The 22,128-nt window shown below is 40.4% G+C and overlaps 1 protein-coding gene across 1 annotated transcript; it reads left to right on the top strand.

Annotated features, from left to right (window-relative positions):
* Nucleotides 1-313: 313 nt before the first annotated feature.
* LOC308074795 (transmembrane protease serine 9-like) lies at nt 314-15,827 on the top strand (the record flags this gene model as incomplete). The annotated part of the gene is made up of 24 exons (XM_080414295.1): nt 314-374; nt 672-817; nt 1,132-1,229; nt 2,175-2,297; nt 2,846-2,976; nt 3,754-3,905; nt 4,330-4,473; nt 5,237-5,280; nt 5,742-5,836; nt 6,140-6,285; nt 6,596-6,693; nt 7,639-7,761; nt 8,309-8,439; nt 9,217-9,368; nt 9,793-9,936; nt 10,700-10,743; nt 11,205-11,299; nt 11,593-11,738; nt 12,042-12,139; nt 13,085-13,207; nt 13,755-13,885; nt 14,663-14,814; nt 15,239-15,382; nt 15,816-15,827. The coding sequence occupies 24 exons, from the start codon at nt 314-316 to the stop codon at nt 15,825-15,827; spliced, it is 2,733 nt and encodes a 910-aa protein (XP_080270421.1).
* Nucleotides 15,828-22,128: the final 6,301 nt, after the last annotated feature.

The raw sequence follows: 22,128 nt of genomic DNA, 5'->3' as shown, positions 1-22,128 counted from the left end.
CCAAACCTCTTTGCCGAAAATAGACCATACAAGCTCACTACGCGTCACAATGTGATGCACTGTGAGCTTGTTGATCGGCTACTTTCACAGAATGTTCACCCCAGAATAGGGAGAGTGTACAAATGGAATGGAACCAAGTATTTGGTTCCATTTGTACACTCTCAGAGTGAAGTAAACACATTCACAGTGCAGATTGTGGTCCCAGAGAAACAACATTGTATCAAATGCTGGTCTGTGAAATTCGAAAGGTTGAAAATCACTGATTTAATGCACTTGCAGATCTCTGCGAGTGATTGGGATTCGAGGTCTGAAGATGGCTGTGTGCATGCAGGCTGCTGAGAGCAGCATACAACTGACTGAAGATATTCAGTCTGGTAAGATATTTAAAAATAAATCACAGAAACATATGTATATACTGTACATTTGAACCTTTTAGGGTTAAAATATTTGATTTCACTAATATGTGTGTGTGTGTGTGTGTGTGTGTGTGTGTGTGTGTGTGTGTGTGTGTGTGTGTGTGTGTGTGTGTGTGTGTGTGTGTGTGTGCGCGTGCGCGTGCGTGTGTCCTCCCTCCCTAGGTCCTCCTTTCTGGTTCAAATGGGTCCGTCCATTTACACGTAGTAAATGGACTCCCTATGGTGTCACCCTGGCTGTCTTCACTACCATCCTAGCCGTGGTGTTTCTGCGCTGTGCTTGTACCTCGGTGCCAGCCATCGTAGGACCACCAACCGGAGCACCAACCATCTTTCCGGAGGACATTCTTCCAGGGAACGTTGTCGGGGTGGAGGAGGCCAAACCCAATGCCTGGCCTTGGCAGGTAAGATTTTTCAGTTTGGTTCTATTTGTACACTCTCTGAGTTAGATTATCACTGATGATGCTACAGTGTACATCACGCACGCACACACACACACACACACACACACACACACACACACACACACACACACACACACACACACACACACACACACACACACACACACACACACACACACACACACACACACACACACACACACACACACGTAAGATAGATACTGGCCATGCCACACAACACAGACAGTGCCGACAGCTAAATGTTTTATATTTCACTCAAACCGTATTTGTGTTTGTGTCAGGTGTCTCTTCAGGTGCTGGATGACGGCGAATACGACCACCTCTGTGGAGCAGTGCTGCTTGGGACACGCTGGGCGATGACTGCGGCTTACTGTGTGGACGGGGGTTTTAGGTAACATAAACATACTGTAAATAGTGGTCTTCAAGAGACAAGAAGGTGGCCTCACACACTGGTAGCCAAAGTGCCATTATTTTATTTTAGGACGCAGATAGAGTAAAAACAACAACTTTTTGGCAGGTATCTGCCTTCTTCAGGGTATACAGAACACATCGCCACACTTAGTCACACATATGGTGCCTAAGATAGTCATCCAACCAATCACATGGATCTCAAGAAACACAGGTTCTAATGAGAGATGTCCCTGCAGTGCTGAGAGCAATCGGGACCAGGTGCTGTCTCACATTCCTGTATAAAAACATACTGTAGCCTACATACTGGACTGAAGCAGTAGTTCTCCACCTGTTGTAATTTCAAGGACCCCCAATTTGATATGCATTAGATTAGACCACAGACCCCATTTAATGCTTCTTCTTTTTTATCCCTAGGACCCCAATTTATACTATAGAATCCTCAGTGTTCATTTAACTCTGGGAGTTTGCAAATGGAACCAAATGGACCCGTAACGGTCCATTTGGTTCCATTTGTACACTCACAGAGTTATAGGTCCGAAAGGGTCCATTTAGACTCCTGGTGGTCCCCGGACCCAACATAGAGTCTGTGGCACTCTAAAACATTATTCCCCCCCAATGAGGAAGGCAGCATAAAGCATTGCTGTCCACATTGTTTCTCTCTAATCCTAAATAAACTGTTTGGCATGTAAGCTATGAGTGTGCAGCTACTTTGATCTTTTTAGACTCTAAACTTTCATGTCAAGCATCTATCACTGACTGGTGAGTTAATCATTTAAACTACGTGATTACTGTCAAATACAATGCCGACCTTTTTGACTGATTTTTTGCAAGCTGTGAATGACATACCAGAGACAGAAAAAAAAGAGAAGGAAAATGCATGATCTGATGTTAACGACATCTCTGTCTATCTTCTGCAACAACAAAGCAAGGAGACATTTCGTGTGGTTTGCGGGGAACACGATTTGGACATTGAGAGTGGCAGAGAGCAGGCTGTGAACATCTCTAAGGTGCACTTCCATCCCCTGTGGAATCCCCTTGTGTCCAACGGGTGGGTGGATCATCATATTATTTATCATAGATAGAGTCCTAATGTTGTTGTTGCCTATTTGATGGTGGTTGTTGTTGTTGTTTTTTGCTACCAACCAATGTTATGCTACCGAATCTATGTGAGAAGGAAAATGTTTTCACTGGCACACACAGTATGGCCCATGTGCTTGTCAGATTTTGTATCAAGGTCTATTTGTTGCATTTGACGTGGTTTATACTTAAATTTGAAATATAAATCAGGCATAAAATAGTCAAACTGGCAGCCATTAGTCTGTTGTCTTTATTACTCAACCAAATACCTGTACTGCAAGCATGTGATATGTCCTTAAAGGGATACTTCACTTTCACATAAAATAAACATTAAAAATAAATATTTAAAAAAAATGAAAGAAGTTATGGCAAAATAAAGGCCCCCTCACACATTAGTAGGACACTCTAATGCGTGAGGGGGCCGTGATTTTTCCATTACTTTTTTCATTTATTTTTAATATATTTTTTAAAATGTTTATTTTATGTGAAAGTGAAGTATCCCTTTAACTCTCTTTTTAGGTATAATGTCGCCCTGCTGGAATTTGACTCTGACGTCACTCTGAACCAGTTCGTCCAGCCTGCTGTACTGCCCCCTGCTGGACAGATTCTGCCTCACAACTACGCCTGCAACGTCACCGGATGGCATCTAGGTAAGTTGTAGGCTATTAAAAAAAGAAGGAAAACTAAAAGGTAGAAAGTAAAGAAAAATGAACTCCTACCGGCGTAGTGCAAACAGTTGATATAAAAATACAACCCACAACATGAATGTGTAATAGGGGTGGGGAAATGCAGCCTGCAGTGATAAATAGTATGCTAGAATTACCATTGCGTGATTAAAACATCCATTTCAAACCAGGGAGATTCTTATACATTTGCCCATCCTATTTTCTTAGTGATTAGGCATGTGTTATTTTTTAAATAATTATAACAATTTAAAAAAATAACATACATGAAGCTCATGTGTCGCATCGTGATGAGTTGTGAGCTTTAGATCTGCTATTTTCCCTGTTGGTGTTATAATAATAATTTAAAAAATAGTAGTTATTTTATGTTTTATTTATTTATCTATTTTCTTAATAATAAATTAAATCAATTAGTTTGATTGACTTTTGCCCACCCAGTATATTTGTCGTGTCATTATTATTTAGTTTAAGGCTGATCTTAAATCATCGCTTCATTTAAATACTAATTGGACCGTGGCTGGACTGCCCTGGCTTCAAATGATTCACTCTTTCGCCTTTGTCCTATATGTACCGTTCTTAACCGTCTACATTAGTATTTATTATTGTGTTTTTGTATGGTGGTTTGTATAGTCTGTTGTGTATTGTATGTTTTTGTATTAAATCCATTTCCCGCTTTTATTTGGTGATACTGTATGTTGAATCGTTGCCAATGAAATATTCTATCTATCTATTTTTCCTTCACAGGTGGTGGAAACCGACTGCAGCGAGAATTCCTTCCTGTGGTCGACCATGAGACCTGTTCCAAACCAGACTGGATGGGAGACTACTTGAAGACCAACATGATGTGCGCTGGAGGGAATGGTGAGGATTCTGGCTGTCTAATGGTGGAAATAATGGTGAGTATACTGAGATAACGTCGCTGTTGGGTGAAAAAATGTTGCTTTTCAGGAAATGAAAAAAAAAGAACCTGTATTCCAATGGATCCAGTGTTATTATTTAGTCACAAGCTCTTGTTAATAATTTTCATTGGTAAATATTTATAAAAACCCACTGACAGACAGACAAACACACTTAACCACTTTCTTACAATTTCTTACAATTACCTTGCTGTTGAAATATGCTATACAAATTCAATTGCCTTGCCTTGCCTATTAAAATTAATCACAAAAAAATTGCCGATTTACATGTTCACAGTGCGTCGCATCACAATGCGAGTTACAATAACAGAAACTTGCTTTGTAATCACATGCCGATACTTTATCAGTCATTGGACCCTTGTGAATAAATACAAATCTTCCCTTTCTGCCTATCTACATGTAGGGAGACAAGGGTACCCCTCTGAACTGTGAGGTGAATGGCATCTACGTCGTCCATGGTCTCAGCTTTGGGTCCCAAATGTGCAATGTCCCCAAGAGGCCCACTATCTTCACACGTGTCTCTGACCTCATTGAGTGGTTCAACTCGGTCAGTATGAGACCTATAACTGATTTATAGAAAAGTGATCACATAAAGCACTGGTTCTCAAACGTTTTCATGTATTATGTATCTAAAAACAATTGTCCCAATTATTATTTTTTAGTAGACGATGGGGGTTAAAGTTGTTAAACTTATTTTGATGCTATATTAACTCATTTTGTTGGGGACCCCCTGGAACCCCCTCAATGACCCCTGGGGGTCCCCAGACCCCACTTTGTTGAACCACTGTCATACTGTATGTACTTAAACCTACATGATGGTTTGTGGACACAAATATTCCGTGCCACTCAGTGGCACGGAATCTCAAACATCTTTCATGTCTCAACATTTTCCAATGTGTTGAAATTCAATTCTTATGGAATAAATGATGGTCTATTGGATTACTACATATATGGTCTTTCTCTTGTTTATCTGTTTCCAGATCATGAACTAAGGAGGAGAAGAATCAGATCACAAAAACCGGCTCGACTGCAACTCCAGTGTTCAGAACTCAGAGATCACATCACACCAGGCCTTCCAGACCTTCACTGGCTTCCGGTCAAGCAAAGAAATCTACTTCCGGTCAAGCAAAGAATACTTTGTACATACTTTGTACATACTTTGAATACTTTGTAAACCTGTAAACCTGCTTACCTAAGATTTCAAACTTTTTTTTATGCAGGAATAATGGCTTCTATTTCAGCATGCTAACTTTACAGGAAAAGAAAGGCCAGTTTCTATTAGCTTATCAATAATGTCTTTGCATACACAGGTTTCTGAAACTGTCCCCAACCCTCCTCTGAGGGCACAGAGCAAGTAAGCAGAGAAAATGGTGTCATCTTATAATGAGCACATTAGTGATTTATTTGTGAGAAGGAGCTGTAATTGGTTTGTGGGAAAGTGCGGCTGATTAACCATTTAAACCATATATACAGTACTTCTTTGACCGGAGTCCCCTAGGGGTCTATACTAGGCCCCCTCTTTCTTTCCCCTCTACACCAAACCTCTTTGCCGAAAATAGACCATACAAGCTCACTACGCGTCACAATGTGATGCACTGTGAGCTTGTTGATCGGCTACTTTCACAGAATGTTCACCCCAGAATAGGGAGAGTGTACAAATGGAATGGAACCAAGTATTTGGTTCCATTTGTACACTCTCAGAGTGAAGTAAACACATTCACAGTGCAGATTGTGGTCCCAGAGAAACAACATTGTATCAAATGCTGGTCTGTGAAATTCGAAAGGTTGAAAATCACTGATTTAATGCACTTGCAGATCTCTGCGAGTGATTGGGATTCGAGGTCTGAAGATGGCTGTGTGCATGCAGGCTGCTGAGAGCAGCATACAACTGACTGAAGATATTCAGTCTGGTAAGATATTTAAAAATAAATCACAGAAACATATGTATATACTGTACATTTGAACCTTTTAGGGTTAAAATATTTGATTTCACTAATATGTGTGTGTGTGTGTGTGTGTGTGTGTGTGTGTGTGTGTGTGTGTGTGTGTGTGTGTGTGTGTGTGTGTGTGTGTGTGTGTGTGTGTGTGCGCGTGCGCGTGCGTGTGTCCTCCCTCCCTAGGTCCTCCTTTCTGGTTCAAATGGGTCCGTCCATTTACACGTAGTAAATGGACTCCCTATGGTGTCACCCTGGCTGTCTTCACTACCATCCTAGCCGTGGTGTTTCTGCGCTGTGCTTGTACCTCGGTGCCAGCCATCGTAGGACCACCAACCGGAGCACCAACCATCTTTCCGGAGGACATTCTTCCAGGGAACGTTGTCGGGGTGGAGGAGGCCAAACCCAATGCCTGGCCTTGGCAGGTAAGATTTTTCAGTTTGGTTCTATTTGTACACTCTCTGAGTTAGATTATCACTGATGATGCTACAGTGTACATCACGCACGCACACACGCACACACACACACACACACACACACACACACACACACACACACACACACACACACACACACACACACACACACACACACACACACACACACACACACACACACACACACACACACGTAAGATAGATACTGGCCATGCCACACAACACAGACAGTGCCGACAGCTAAATGTTTTATATTTCACTCAAACCGTATTTGTGTTTGTGTCAGGTGTCTCTTCAGGTGCTGGATGACGGCGAATACGACCACCTCTGTGGAGCAGTGCTGCTTGGGACACGCTGGGCGATGACTGCGGCTTACTGTGTGGACGGGGGTTTTAGGTAACATAAACATACTGTAAATAGTGGTCTTCAAGAGACAAGAAGGTGGCCTCACACACTGGTAGCCAAAGTGCCATTATTTTATTTTAGGACGCAGATAGAGTAAAAACAACAACTTTTTGGCAGGTATCTGCCTTCTTCAGGGTATACAGAACACATCGCCACACTTAGTCACACATATGGTGCCTAAGATAGTCATCCAACCAATCACATGGATCTCAAGAAACACAGGTTCTAATGAGAGATGTCCCTGCAGTGCTGAGAGCAATCGGGACCAGGTGCTGTCTCACATTCCTGTATAAAAACATACTGTAGCCTACATACTGGACTGAAGCAGTAGTTCTCCACCTGTTGTAATTTCAAGGACCCCCAATTTGATATGCATTAGATTAGACCACAGACCCCATTTAATGCTTCTTCTTTTTTATCCCTAGGACCCCAATTTATACTATAGAATCCTCAGTGTTCATTTAACTCTGGGAGTTTGCAAATGGAACCAAATGGACCCGTAACGGTCCATTTGGTTCCATTTGTACACTCACAGAGTTATAGGTCCGAAAGGGTCCATTTAGACTCCTGGTGGTCCCCGGACCCAACATAGAGTCTGTGGCACTCTAAAACATTATTCCCCCCCAATGAGGAAGGCAGCATAAAGCATTGCTGTCCACATTGTTTCTCTCTAATCCTAAATAAACTGTTTGGCATGTAAGCTATGAGTGTGCAGCTACTTTGATCTTTTTAGACTCTAAACTTTCATGTCAAGCATCTATCACTGACTGGTGAGTTAATCATTTAAACTACGTGATTACTGTCAAATACAATGCCGACCTTTTTGACTGATTTTTTGCAAGCTGTGAATGACATACCAGAGACAGAAAAAAAAGAGAAGGAAAATGCATGATCTGATGTTAACGACATCTCTGTCTATCTTCTGCAACAACAAAGCAAGGAGACATTTCGTGTGGTTTGCGGGGAACACGATTTGGACATTGAGAGTGGCAGAGAGCAGGCTGTGAACATCTCTAAGGTGCACTTCCATCCCCTGTGGAATCCCCTTGTGTCCAACGGGTGGGTGGATCATCATATTATTTATCATAGATAGAGTCCTAATGTTGTTGTTGCCTATTTGATGGTGGTTGTTGTTGTTGTTTTTTGCTACCAACCAATGTTATGCTACCGAATCTATGTGAGAAGGAAAATGTTTTCACTGGCACACACAGTATGGCCCATGTGCTTGTCAGATTTTGTATCAAGGTCTATTTGTTGCATTTGACGTGGTTTATACTTAAATTTGAAATATAAATCAGGCATAAAATAGTCAAACTGGCAGCCATTAGTCTGTTGTCTTTATTACTCAACCAAATACCTGTACTGCAAGCATGTGATATGTCCTTAAAGGGATACTTCACTTTCACATAAAATAAACATTAAAAATAAATATTTAAAAAAAATGAAAGAAGTTATGGCAAAATAAAGGCCCCCTCACACATTAGTAGGACACTCTAATGCGTGAGGGGGCCGTGATTTTTCCATTACTTTTTTCATTTATTTTTAATATATTTTTAAAATGTTTATTTTATGTGAAAGTGAAGTATCCCTTTAACTCTCTTTTTAGGTATAATGTCGCCCTGCTGGAATTTGACTCTGACGTCACTCTGAACCAGTTCGTCCAGCCTGCTGTACTGCCCCCTGCTGGACAGATTCTGCCTCACAACTACGCCTGCAACGTCACCGGATGGCATCTAGGTAAGTTGTAGGCTATTAAAAAAAGAAGGAAAACTAAAAGGTAGAAAGTAAAGAAAAATGAACTCCTACCGGCGTAGTGCAAACAGTTGATATAAAAATACAACCCACAACATGAATGTGTAATAGGGGTGGGGAAATGCAGCCTGCAGTGATAAATAGTATGCTAGAATTACCATTGCGTGATTAAAACATCCATTTCAAACCAGGGAGATTCTTATACATTTGCCCATCCTATTTTCTTAGTGATTAGGCATGTGTTATTTTTTAAATAATTATAACAATTTAAAAAAATAACATACATGAAGCTCATGTGTCGCATCGTGATGAGTTGTGAGCTTTAGATCTGCTATTTTCCCTGTTGGTGTTATAATAATAATTTAAAAAATAGTAGTTATTTTATGTTTTATTTATTTATCTATTTTCTTAATAATAAATTAAATCAATTAGTTTGATTGACTTTTGCCCACCCAGTATATTTGTCGTGTCATTATTATTTAGTTTAAGGCTGATCTTAAATCATCGCTTCATTTAAATACTAATTGGACCGTGGCTGGACTGCCCTGGCTTCAAATGATTCACTCTTTCGCCTTTGTCCTATATGTACCGTTCTTAACCGTCTACATTAGTATTTATTATTGTGTTTTTGTATGGTGGTTTGTATAGTCTGTTGTGTATTGTATGTTTTTGTATTAAATCCATTTCCCGCTTTTATTTGGTGATACTGTATGTTGAATCGTTGCCAATGAAATATTCTATCTATCTATTTTTCCTTCACAGGTGGTGGAAACCGACTGCAGCGAGAATTCCTTCCTGTGGTCGACCATGAGACCTGTTCCAAACCAGACTGGATGGGAGACTACTTGAAGACCAACATGATGTGCGCTGGAGGGAATGGTGAGGATTCTGGCTGTCTAATGGTGGAAATAATGGTGAGTATACTGAGATAACGTCGCTGTTGGGTGAAAAAATGTTGCTTTTCAGGAAATGAAAAAAAAAGAACCTGTATTCCAATGGATCCAGTGTTATTATTTAGTCACAAGCTCTTGTTAATAATTTTCATTGGTAAATATTTATAAAAACCCACTGACAGACAGACAAACACACTTAACCACTTTCTTACAATTTCTTACAATTACCTTGCTGTTGAAATATGCTATACAAATTCAATTGCCTTGCCTTGCCTATTAAAATTAATCACAAAAAAATTGCCGATTTACATGTTCACAGTGCGTCGCATCACAATGCGAGTTACAATAACAGAAACTTGCTTTGTAATCACATGCCGATACTTTATCAGTCATTGGACCCTTGTGAATAAATACAAATCTTCCCTTTCTGCCTATCTACATGTAGGGAGACAAGGGTACCCCTCTGAACTGTGAGGTGAATGGCATCTACGTCGTCCATGGTCTCAGCTTTGGGTCCCAAATGTGCAATGTCCCCAAGAGGCCCACTATCTTCACACGTGTCTCTGACCTCATTGAGTGGTTCAACTCGGTCAGTATGAGACCTATAACTGATTTATAGAAAAGTGATCACATAAAGCACTGGTTCTCAAACGTTTTCATGTATTATGTATCTAAAAACAATTGTCCCAATTATTATTTTTTAGTAGACGATGGGGGTTAAAGTTGTTAAACTTATTTTGATGCTATATTAACTCATTTTGTTGGGGACCCCCTGGAACCCCCTCAATGACCCCTGGGGGTCCCCAGACCCCACTTTGTTGAACCACTGTCATACTGTATGTACTTAAACCTACATGATGGTTTGTGGACACAAATATTCCGTGCCACTCAGTGGCACGGAATCTCAAACATCTTTCATGTCTCAACATTTTCCAATGTGTTGAAATTCAATTCTTATGGAATAAATGATGGTCTATTGGATTACTACATATATGGTCTTTCTCTTGTTTATCTGTTTCCAGATCATGAACTAAGGAGGAGAAGAATCAGATCACAAAAACCGGCTCGACTGCAACTCCAGTGTTCAGAACTCAGAGATCACATCACACCAGGCCTTCCAGACCTTCACTGGCTTCCGGTCAAGCAAAGAAATCTACTTCCGGTCAAGCAAAGAATACTTTGTACATACTTTGTACATACTTTGAATACTTTGTAAACCTGTAAACCTGCTTACCTAAGATTTCAAACTTTTTTTTATGCAGGAATAATGGCTTCTATTTCAGCATGCTAACTTTACAGGAAAAGAAAGGCCAGTTTCTATTAGCTTATCAATAATGTCTTTGCATACACAGGTTTCTGAAACTGTCCCCAACCCTCCTCTGAGGGCACAGAGCAAGTAAGCAGAGAAAATGGTGTCATCTTATAATGAGCACATTAGTGATTTATTTGTGAGAAGGAGCTGTAATTGGTTTGTGGGAAAGTGCGGCTGATTAACCATTTAAACCATATATACAGTACTTCTTTGACCGGAGTCCCCTAGGGGTCTATACTAGGCCCCCTCTTTCTTTCCCCTCTACACCAAACCTCTTTGCCGAAAATAGACCATACAAGCTCACTACGCGTCACAATGTGATGCACTGTGAGCTTGTTGATCGGCTACTTTCACAGAATGTTCACCCCAGAATAGGGAGAGTGTACAAATGGAATGGAACCAAGTATTTGGTTCCATTTGTACACTCTCAGAGTGAAGTAAACACATTCACAGTGCAGATTGTGGTCCCAGAGAAACAACATTGTATCAAATGCTGGTCTGTGAAATTCGAAAGGTTGAAAATCACTGATTTAATGCACTTGCAGATCTCTGCGAGTGATTGGGATTCGAGGTCTGAAGATGGCTGTGTGCATGCAGGCTGCTGAGAGCAGCATACAACTGACTGAAGATATTCAGTCTGGTAAGATATTTAAAAATAAATCACAGAAACATATGTATATACTGTACATTTGAACCTTTTAGGGTTAAAATATTTGATTTCACTAATATGTGTGTGTGTGTGTGTGTGTGTGTGTGTGTGTGTGTGTGTGTGTGTGTGTGTGTGTGTGTGTGTGTGTGTGTGTGTGTGCGCGTGCGCGTGCGTGTGTCCTCCCTCCCTAGGTCCTCCTTTCTGGTTCAAATGGGTCCGTCCATTTACACGTAGTAAATGGACTCCCTATGGTGTCACCCTGGCTGTCTTCACTACCATCCTAGCCGTGGTGTTTCTGCGCTGTGCTTGTACCTCGGTGCCAGCCATCGTAGGACCACCAACCGGAGCACCAACCATCTTTCCGGAGGACATTCTTCCAGGGAACGTTGTCGGGGTGGAGGAGGCCAAACCCAATGCCTGGCCTTGGCAGGTAAGATTTTTCAGTTTGGTTCTATTTGTACACTCTCTGAGTTAGATTATCACTGATGATGCTACAGTGTACATCACGCACGCACACACACACACACACACACACACACACACACACACACACACACACACACACACACACACACACACACACACACACACACACACACACACACACACACACACACACACACACACACACACACACACACAGGCCATGCCACACAACACAGACAGTGCCGACAGCTAAATGTTTTATATTTCACTCAAACCGTATTTGTGTTTGTGTCAGGTGTCTCTTCAGGTGCTGGATGACGGCGAATACGACCACCTCTGTGGAGCAGTGCTGCTTGGGACACGCTGGGCGATGACTGCGGCTTACTGTGTGGACGGGGGTTTTAGGTAACATAAACATACTGTAAATAGTGGTCTTCAAGAGACAAGAAGGTGGCCTCACACACTGGTAGCCAAAGTGCCATTATTTTATTTTAGGACGCAGATAGAGTAAAAACAACAACTTTTTGGCAGGTATCTGCCTTCTTCAGGGTATACAGAACACATCGCCACACTTAGTCACACATATGGTGCCTAAGATAGTCATCCAACCAATCACATGGATCTCAAGAAACACAGGTTCTAATGAGAGATGTCCCTGCAGTGCTGAGAGCAATCGGGACCAGGTGCTGTCTCACATTCCTGTATAAAAACATACTGTAGCCTACATACTGGACTGAAGCAGTAGTTCTCCACCTGTTGTAATTTCAAGGACCCCCAATTTGATATGCATTAGATTAGACCACAGACCCCATTTAATGCTTCTTCTTTTTTATCCCTAGGACCCCAATTTATACTATAGAATCCTCAGTGTTCATTTAACTCTGGGAGTTTGCAAATGGAACCAAATGGACCCGTAACGGTCCATTTGGTTCCATTTGTACACTCACAGAGTTATAGGTCCGAAAGGGTCCATTTAGACTCCTGGTGGTCCCCGGACCCAACATAGAGTCTGTGGCACTCTAAAACATTATTCCCCCCCAATGAGGAAGGCAGCATAAAGCATTGCTGTCCACATTGTTTCTCTCTAATCCTAAATAAACTGTTTGGCATGTAAGCTATGAGTGTGCAGCTACTTTGATCTTTTTAGACTCTAAACTTTCATGTCAAGCATCTATCACTGACTGGTGAGTTAATCATTTAAACTACGTGATTACTGTCAAATACAATGCCGACCTTTTTGACTGATTTTTTGCAAGCTGTGAATGACATACCAGAGACAGAAAAAAAAGAGAAGGAAAATGCATGATCTGATGTTAACGACATCTCTGTCTATCTTCTGCAACAACAAAGCAAGGAGACATTTCGTGTGGTTTGCGGGGAACACGATTTGGACATTGAGAGTGGCAGAGAGCAGGCTGTGAACATCTCTAAGGTGCACTTCCATCCCCTGTGGAATCCCCTTGTGTCCAACGGGTGGGTGGATCATCATATTATTTATCATAGATAGAGTCCTAATGTTGTTGTTGCCTATTTGATGGTGGTTGTTGTTGTTGTTTTTTGCTACCAACCAATGTTATGCTACCGAATCTATGTGAGAAGGAAAATGTTTTCACTGGCACACACAGTATGGCCCATGTGCTTGTCAGATTTTGTATCAAGGTCTATTTGTTGCATTTGACGTGGTTTATACTTAAATTTGAAATATAAATCAGGCATAAAATAGTCAAACTGGCAGCCATTAGTCTGTTGTCTTTATTACTCAACCAAATACCTGTACTGCAAGCATGTGATATGTCCTTAAAGGGATACTTCACTTTCACATAAAATAAACATTAAAAATAAATATTTAAAAAAAATGAAAGAAGTTATGGCAAAATAAAGGCCCCCTCACACATTAGTAGGACACTCTAATGCGTGAGGGGGCCGTGATTTTTCCATTACTTTTTTCATTTATTTTTAATATATTTTTAAAATGTTTATTTTATGTGAAAGTGAAGTATCCCTTTAACTCTCTTTTTAGGTATAATGTCGCCCTGCTGGAATTTGACTCTGACGTCACTCTGAACCAGTTCGTCCAGCCTGCTGTACTGCCCCCTGCTGGACAGATTCTGCCTCACAACTACGCCTGCAACGTCACCGGATGGCATCTAGGTAAGTTGTAGGCTATTAAAAAAAGAAGGAAAACTAAAAGGTAGAAAGTAAAGAAAAATGAACTCCTACCGGCGTAGTGCAAACAGTTGATATAAAAATACAACCCACAACATGAATGTGTAATAGGGGTGGGGAAATGCAGCCTGCAGTGATAAATAGTATGCTAGAATTACCATTGCGTGATTAAAACATCCATTTCAAACCAGGGAGATTCTTATACATTTGCCCATCCTATTTTCTTAGTGATTAGGCATGTGTTATTTTTTAAATAATTATAACAATTTAAAAAAATAACATACATGAAGCTCATGTGTCGCATCGTGATGAGTTGTGAGCTTTAGATCTGCTATTTTCCCTGTTGGTGTTATAATAATAATTTAAAAAATAGTAGTTATTTTATGTTTTATTTATTTATCTATTTTCTTAATAATAAATTAAATCAATTAGTTTGATTGACTTTTGCCCACCCAGTATATTTGTCGTGTCATTATTATTTAGTTTAAGGCTGATCTTAAATCATCGCTTCATTTAAATACTAATTGGACCGTGGCTGGACTGCCCTGGCTTCAAATGATTCACTCTTTCGCCTTTGTCCTATATGTACCGTTCTTAACCGTCTACATTAGTATTTATTATTGTGTTTTTGTATGGTGGTTTGTATAGTCTGTTGTGTATTGTATGTTTTTGTATTAAATCCATTTCCCGCTTTTATTTGGTGATACTGTATGTTGAATCGTTGCCAATGAAATATTCTATCTATCTATTTTTCCTTCACAGGTGGTGGAAACCGACTGCAGCGAGAATTCCTTCCTGTGGTCGACCATGAGACCTGTTCCAAACCAGACTGGATGGGAGACTACTTGAAGACCAACATGATGTGCGCTGGAGGGAATGGTGAGGATTCTGGCTGTCTAATGGTGGAAATAATGGTGAGTATACTGAGATAACGTCGCTGTTGGGTGAAAAAATGTTGCTTTTCAGGAAATGAAAAAAAAAGAACCTGTATTCCAATGGATCCAGTGTTATTATTTAGTCACAAGCTCTTGTTAATAATTTTCATTGGTAAATATTTATAAAAACCCACTGACAGACAGACAAACACACTTAACCACTTTCTTACAATTTCTTACAATTACCTTGCTGTTGAAATATGCTATACAAATTCAATTGCCTTGCCTTGCCTATTAAAATTAATCACAAAAAAATTGCCGATTTACATGTTCACAGTGCGTCGCATCACAATGCGAGTTACAATAACAGAAACTTGCTTTGTAATCACATGCCGATACTTTATCAGTCATTGGACCCTTGTGAATAAATACAAATCTTCCCTTTCTGCCTATCTACATGTAGGGAGACAAGGGTACCCCTCTGAACTGTGAGGTGAATGGCATCTACGTCGTCCATGGTCTCAGCTTTGGGTCCCAAATGTGCAATGTCCCCAAGAGGCCCACTATCTTCACACGTGTCTCTGACCTCATTGAGTGGTTCAACTCGGTCAGTATGAGACCTATAACTGATTTATAGAAAAGTGATCACATAAAGCACTGGTTCTCAAACGTTTTCATGTATTATGTATCTAAAAACAATTGTCCCAATTATTATTTTTTAGTAGACGATGGGGGTTAAAGTTGTTAAACTTATTTTGATGCTATATTAACTCATTTTGTTGGGGACCCCCTGGAACCCCCTCAATGACCCCTGGGGGTCCCCAGACCCCACTTTGTTGAACCACTGTCATACTGTATGTACTTAAACCTACATGATGGTTTGTGGACACAAATATTCCGTGCCACTCAGTGGCACGGAATCTCAAACATCTTTCATGTCTCAACATTTTCCAATGTGTTGAAATTCAATTCTTATGGAATAAATGATGGTCTATTGGATTACTACATATATGGTCTTTCTCTTGTTTATCTGTTTCCAGATCATGAACTAAGGAGGAGAAGAATCAGATCACAAAAACCGGCTCGACTGCAACTCCAGTGTTCAGAACTCAGAGATCACATCAGGCCTTCCAGACCTTCACTGGCTTCCGGTCAAGCAAAGAAATCTACTTCCGGTCAAGCAAAGAATACTTTGTACATACTTTGTACATACTTTGTGTGTGTGCGCGCACACACACACACACACACACACACACACACACACACACACACACACACACACACACACACACACACACACACACACACACACACACACACACACACACACACACACACACACACACACACACACACACACTCCTATCCAACTCCCTCCGCCAGCATGTCCCCACACACTCACTCAGCTAGGGACGGTGATGCCAGGCAACCAACTGGAAATCCCCGGGACCAACGACCAAACCTTAGGTGATAAGAAATGTTCAGTTGCTGTTTTTAGAGTGCACTCCCTAAGCACATCAAAGAGGCCCCCACCCTTCCATCCTTCAAAACTGCCCTCGAAACCCACATTTATAATTTACAATGTATATTAACCATTGTAAAAGATAAAATGAGTCTAGCATCCACATGATCTAACTGAAGTTATACTGTGTTGCACAGCTGTGTTTTTCTGTACTGCTATCTTGCTTTTTCTGAATTAGGTAATTTGTAACAGCAATTTTTGAATCTTTATATCTGGCAATGTACTTTCTCATGGAATCTGTTCCTTTGTGGACAATGATCCCATAATAATTATGATGAATGTGTCACAGTTCTACACAGAGGAGCAGGACAGCAAATGTCTCTTTATTAAAGCCAACAAAAAGCAGAAAAGACATAGCCTGGCTCCAGACCACAGACCCCGCTCACTCCACTAAGTATGTTATAAAGTCTCAGAGACCCTGCCAGGCGCGCTCTCAAAGCGCGTGCATGAGCGCACCCCGCAGTCACAGAACGGGAGCGCGGACGCACCTGTCAATCATCAGTGACTCTGTTTCACCGTGCCTGGAGAGGAGTTTGTCTCCACCGCGACAAACTCTTTCTAGTATTATTATACTCCTCTCTACCACTATTCCCTTAACCTGTGTGCGTCATTGAACAACCATGAGTTGTGCTTTATGTTGATATATGTTTCACCGTTATTATGGCTGGCATATTCTGTTTAGTGTAACTTTGCCACTGTTTGATTCCCATTTTATCTCTGTGGAATGACGCTACTTTGGTTGATTGTTAGGTTAATTCCTGTCATTATAGTTTACCTACATTTATCTATAATCTGCCTACATGCATAATTTATGTGTATTTATGTGTTTGGACAAAGAGGGAGTTTGGAATGTGTCTCTATTTTAGCTCCATGCATGGATGCACTGTATTAGCTAATCACTCTGCTCTAGCTAATCACCCATTGTCAACACCTGGCTGCAATGGCCTTGTTAAGGGCCCCCTTTGACGTTGCTGCTGTGGATGTGATTAGACTGTTTAGCTCATTGTCCTACTGCCTGTGTTTGTTTAATTGTCTTTGTGACTGATGTCATGTTTAGTACAGTATACAGGACTAACTGTATTTACTCCTGATTTATTTCAGACCACACACACAATACCTGTACCTGTGCGTATCTGTATGCTGCCCTACTAAGCCTTCAGTAAATGGTTTACACTCCCAATTGCCTCCTCCTTGTGTTCTGACCGACACTCCAGAGCGAGTACTAACTTTACCTTTACCAGCACCTATCCCTTTTCACCAAAGTAGACTGCGCTTCAGTCTGATAATCAGGCTAGAAATACAGGATTTCCCAGACTCCTAAAAAAAGATAAAAGTGTCCATGGTTTCCTCCACTGGCACGGCCCACGTGACGACGTCCACTGCCCACTGCCCAGCGTCAACAACCACAGAACGGACAGAAAGCTAATAGTTAGGCTCACTCTGTGACAAATGTACACATTCAGTGTCATTTTCCACACGCCATTCATTCGTTCCTTCATGATTTTCAGCCCTAACTAATCTTTTGACTAGTCAGTGAGAACCATACCGTATATATACTGTACATGGTATATATAGGAGGTAAAATAAATGAATTTCCTCCCTAACATCAGTTGTCCAAACTTCGTAAAAAGTATGACAAGTAGCTCAGAAGAGGTTGATTAGAGTTGTGTAACTGAAATCCAAGTACCCACAAGTCATGAGCCATTTCAAGGACCCCACCCATAACTCTCAGAGATACAGACTTGCAAAGGTCCATTTTACAACCCCCTCAAGGAACCCTGAGGGTCCCTGGACCCCAATTTGAGCACCACTGTCCTAGATGTTTAATTGTCTGACCACTTTCTCCAGGTTATGACGGTTATAATATCAGAGACAAGGTAATGCAAATGCTATGTTCTATCTTTACAGTTTTATACATGTTTGTGCACTCCATATTCATAACAGGTAGGCCTGTCACGATTACAAATTTAAGTTGGCGATTAATTGTCACTCCAATACAATCCACAGGGCAGATATGACAAATAACTTAAATATACAAAGAAATTATTGACACATTTAATAATTACATAGCCAGAAATAGAAATAGCTGATCTACAAGCTTCGTGACGCGCTGTAAGCTTGTAGATCTGCTTTTTTTTTTTTTTTTTATATTTGGAAATGTGTGAACATCTTTCAACATGGAAACGATTATGACGATAATGCAAACATAATGAGATAATTGCGATTATCTCAAATAATTGTGAATAGACGATTATGTAATAATTGTGACAGGCCTAATAACAGGAAGTATTTTTGTACTTTTTCTGTATGTTTATGGAGTGGACACTGCACTGCTTGGCTGAAAAATAAATACACCTAAAATAAGATTTGTTGTGTTTTATTATTTGAATTAGTATTAGTATTTAAAAGTATTTAAAATACAACTGCCTAAAAACACATTTTAAGAAGACCATACCTAGTTTAAACCCAACTAAAAACACACATATCTACCAAAGTCAAAGTATCAATGGTCATATGTTTGAGAAATTTTTAACCAGTTGTGTTTTAAAAGTACACAAGGTGGGGCTTCTCCCTTGAGTCACTGGGAGGCTATATTGTGTCCATCGTGGGCTTCCCTTGATGGAGAGGACATTCTGTCCAAAAGTGGTCTGCCTACGATGGACCTCACGGTCCCCTCTGGTGTTTGACCTAACCTCGCATCACCAGTCTTTCCACCTCGGAGGAAAGCCTGGTGTCTGTTACTAAAGACCCATATGATCCGGTCTAGGCCACGCCTACTGAAAAAGAAAAAAGAATCCTGTTTCCGGATTGTCGCGATCCGGTTTTGCGGTGCCGCTTTGTTTTGGTTCCCCAATCCCTATTTAAATGGAATAGAATTTCCCCGTGGGATAATACGGATAATACAGACGCTAAATAGTCTCCGGAAAGTACACTCACATTTATATTTAAAAAATAAGCTAAACTACGCCGCATCAAGGATTTTATAGGACGGACCTATTTTGGGGTGAGACGTGTTTCCGGTTTGTCGCGATCCGGTCGCTGATGACGCGGATGACGTAGAGCTCCCGACCGGATCATATACCCGAAAAGGAATGGTGCCCAGGCTATGTTTGACCTAGTGCCGCGTCCAGTGTATCTCTTCCTGTGGATAAAATCACATACTTGAGGAGGAGACAGTCCATGTAGACAAAGCAGATACTTTTAAAGGCCTTACAATTATCAAAGCTTGAAGTGATACTTTTCTAAAATGCTACGATGATGGTATGAGTTTGGTTTCTTGTCTAAGACCTTGATGGCTCACTTGAAAAGTTGTACAATTGGTTGCATAACACAATTTAATCTGAAACTGTGGAAACTGACTATCTACAAGCTCACTGTGTCGGCTATTTTCAAATAGCGAGTGTATATATACACTCGCTTTTTCAGTTTAACCACTTTAACCCTATATATAGGGTTAAAGTGGTTAAACTGATCTTGATATTAATACATTTTTCTGGGCTCCCCAGGGCCCCTTAAGGGGGTTCCATGGTCGGTCCCAGACCCCACTTTGAGATCTATGGAGACTATTTTCGTACCAGCAGTCTATGGGCAACACCTTCTGAACCCAGGGGTCTTTCAAATGTAAACATCGTCAGTGTAAACCCCATGGAGTATGAAATAGTTAGTTAATGAAAGAATTCCGTAATACTATTTAGTATCTCTATATAATTTAGGAAAGCTTAGTAGCTACCATAGACTGCAAAATAGCTACTCAATAGTATGTGAAATGCATACTAAATTCGGGAAATTTTACAGTATGCAACAGTGGACACAATGCTGCTATACATGTCCCAAAATGGAACAACTGCGACAACATATAAGGTGTGCAGCGACCAATCCCCCGTCATAACATCACTCTTCTATTAAACACATGCAGAATGCAGTTATTTTTCTGTTGGAATCGGTGTCAAATAAACAAGGTATAACTGCCATCCATACCTGTAATACCTGTGCTTTGTCACAAGATGGGGCACTTTCCTGACATTCTGTGTGGTGTCGTCAGCAGTGGTGGACAAAGTCAAAGTCTCTACAAGCTTGTTAATACATTTCATTGGTTAAATATTAATAAAACCCACAGATACACTTCAACAGGACAAAAGATAATTATGACTATATGGGTACACCAGCATATCTACAGTATAAATCGGTTTTCTAGATGTCAGTTTGTAGAAATGTACAGCAACTGACAGTCAGTGCAATAATATTGCATAAGTCCCTGCCCCATATACTCTTCTCATTACTATTAATTAATTTATTACAAAGGAGAGCACACAGATCAACTGTTAACTGTCTTTATTTAAGATAAGCTGACTGATATTGATAGATGTACCATATTATGTAATATGCATTCTCTTTACCAATTGGCGTTTGGACCTTGCATGTTCTATAAAAATGTACTTTCTACATTCTGCTGGTTTTGATTACACTGAAGACGGCTTTTTAGAAGAGACGTGTTCATTGCTGCCCTCAATAAATTGAAGACTATTGATCTGTGAGTGCTGGTATTGTTTATTTTGATACAGTTTCATGATTTTGATTTGACACTTGTAGCCTACTGTAGTACTTTTCACCTGTTGTTGGTGTGTAAACCTGTACAAACTGTATTAAAAGGAATGGATTTCCACAATATCATCATTTCAGTCATCGGCAAACCTCTTCATTGATGCTTTACTGGAAGCCGGAGGGCTGAAAAAAATCACTCTGTACAAACATGGTCTCAGAGATGAAGACGCTGCATCACATAACCTCCTGAGGAACCCAGAGTCCTCACACTCCTCTATCTGCTGTGGAGGAAGGCTCATCGCTTTGTGCATGTTCCCGTCAGTGGTGTAAAGTAACTAAGTACATTTACTCAAGTACTGTACAATTTTAAGGTATTTTTTTTTTACTTTACTGGAGTATTTCCAATTTCAGTCATTTTACTTCTACTCCACTACATCTGACTCTGAGAGGCAAATATTGTACTTTTACTCCACTACAATTATTTGAAAACTTTACTCACTAGTTACTTTGTAGATTTGGATTATTATTACAAAACATACATTAACCACTTCAGCCCTACAGTACATTTTGACCATTTGTGAGCTTGTAGATCTGGTATTTTCAAAAGATTTTCATACATTTGAAAACTTGTGAAATGGGACATTCTGCATAATGAGTACTTTCTACTTTTGATACTTTAAGTACATTTTGATTCCAGTACTTTTACTGAATTGAACTTCCGGACTTTTACTTGTAACAGAGTATTTCTACATTGCAGTACTGATACTTTTACTTAAGTAAAAAATGTGAGTACTTTTTCCACCACTGGTTCCCGTGTGGTTTGGCAGGTGAGGCAACAGGTGCGCCCTTCCAGTCGGCAGGCGGGATAGGAGAGCACCAGCTGACAGCAGAACTGTGTGGTACACAGCTACTGGTCCCAGGGTGAGCCGCAGTACCTGCACTCTGAAACGTGGGACAGAGGAGAAGAATGACGCCGGGCCGCTTAGCAAAAAGTGTTTTGGAACATGTCCACTCAACATGCGACGTCACCTGGCATTTTTTTGCCAAAGCATAAATTAGTACACTAATAGAATATTAAAAGTACAAGCAAAAAAAAGCAAATAGCATAAAGTCTTCAATTTGCTGTCCTTGGTATTTCATTGGTTGATGATCAATAAGACTGTGTGGATGTAATATAATTTTGGGATTCTGTCATTCCTACGGTATTATGTTTTGTTTTTTTTCATTATTAAATGATAACGACAACAACATCATCACATTATTATTAGACACAAACCTGAGATGACATC

Source organism: Gymnoscopelus braueri, assembly GCF_963280865.1.
Source record: "Gymnoscopelus braueri genome assembly, chromosome: 19".
NCBI classification, from domain to species: domain Eukaryota; kingdom Metazoa; phylum Chordata; class Actinopteri; order Myctophiformes; family Myctophidae; genus Gymnoscopelus; species Gymnoscopelus braueri.
The sequence above is the reverse complement of the archived record's forward strand: the minus strand, read 5'-3'. Positions and strand labels throughout refer to the sequence as shown.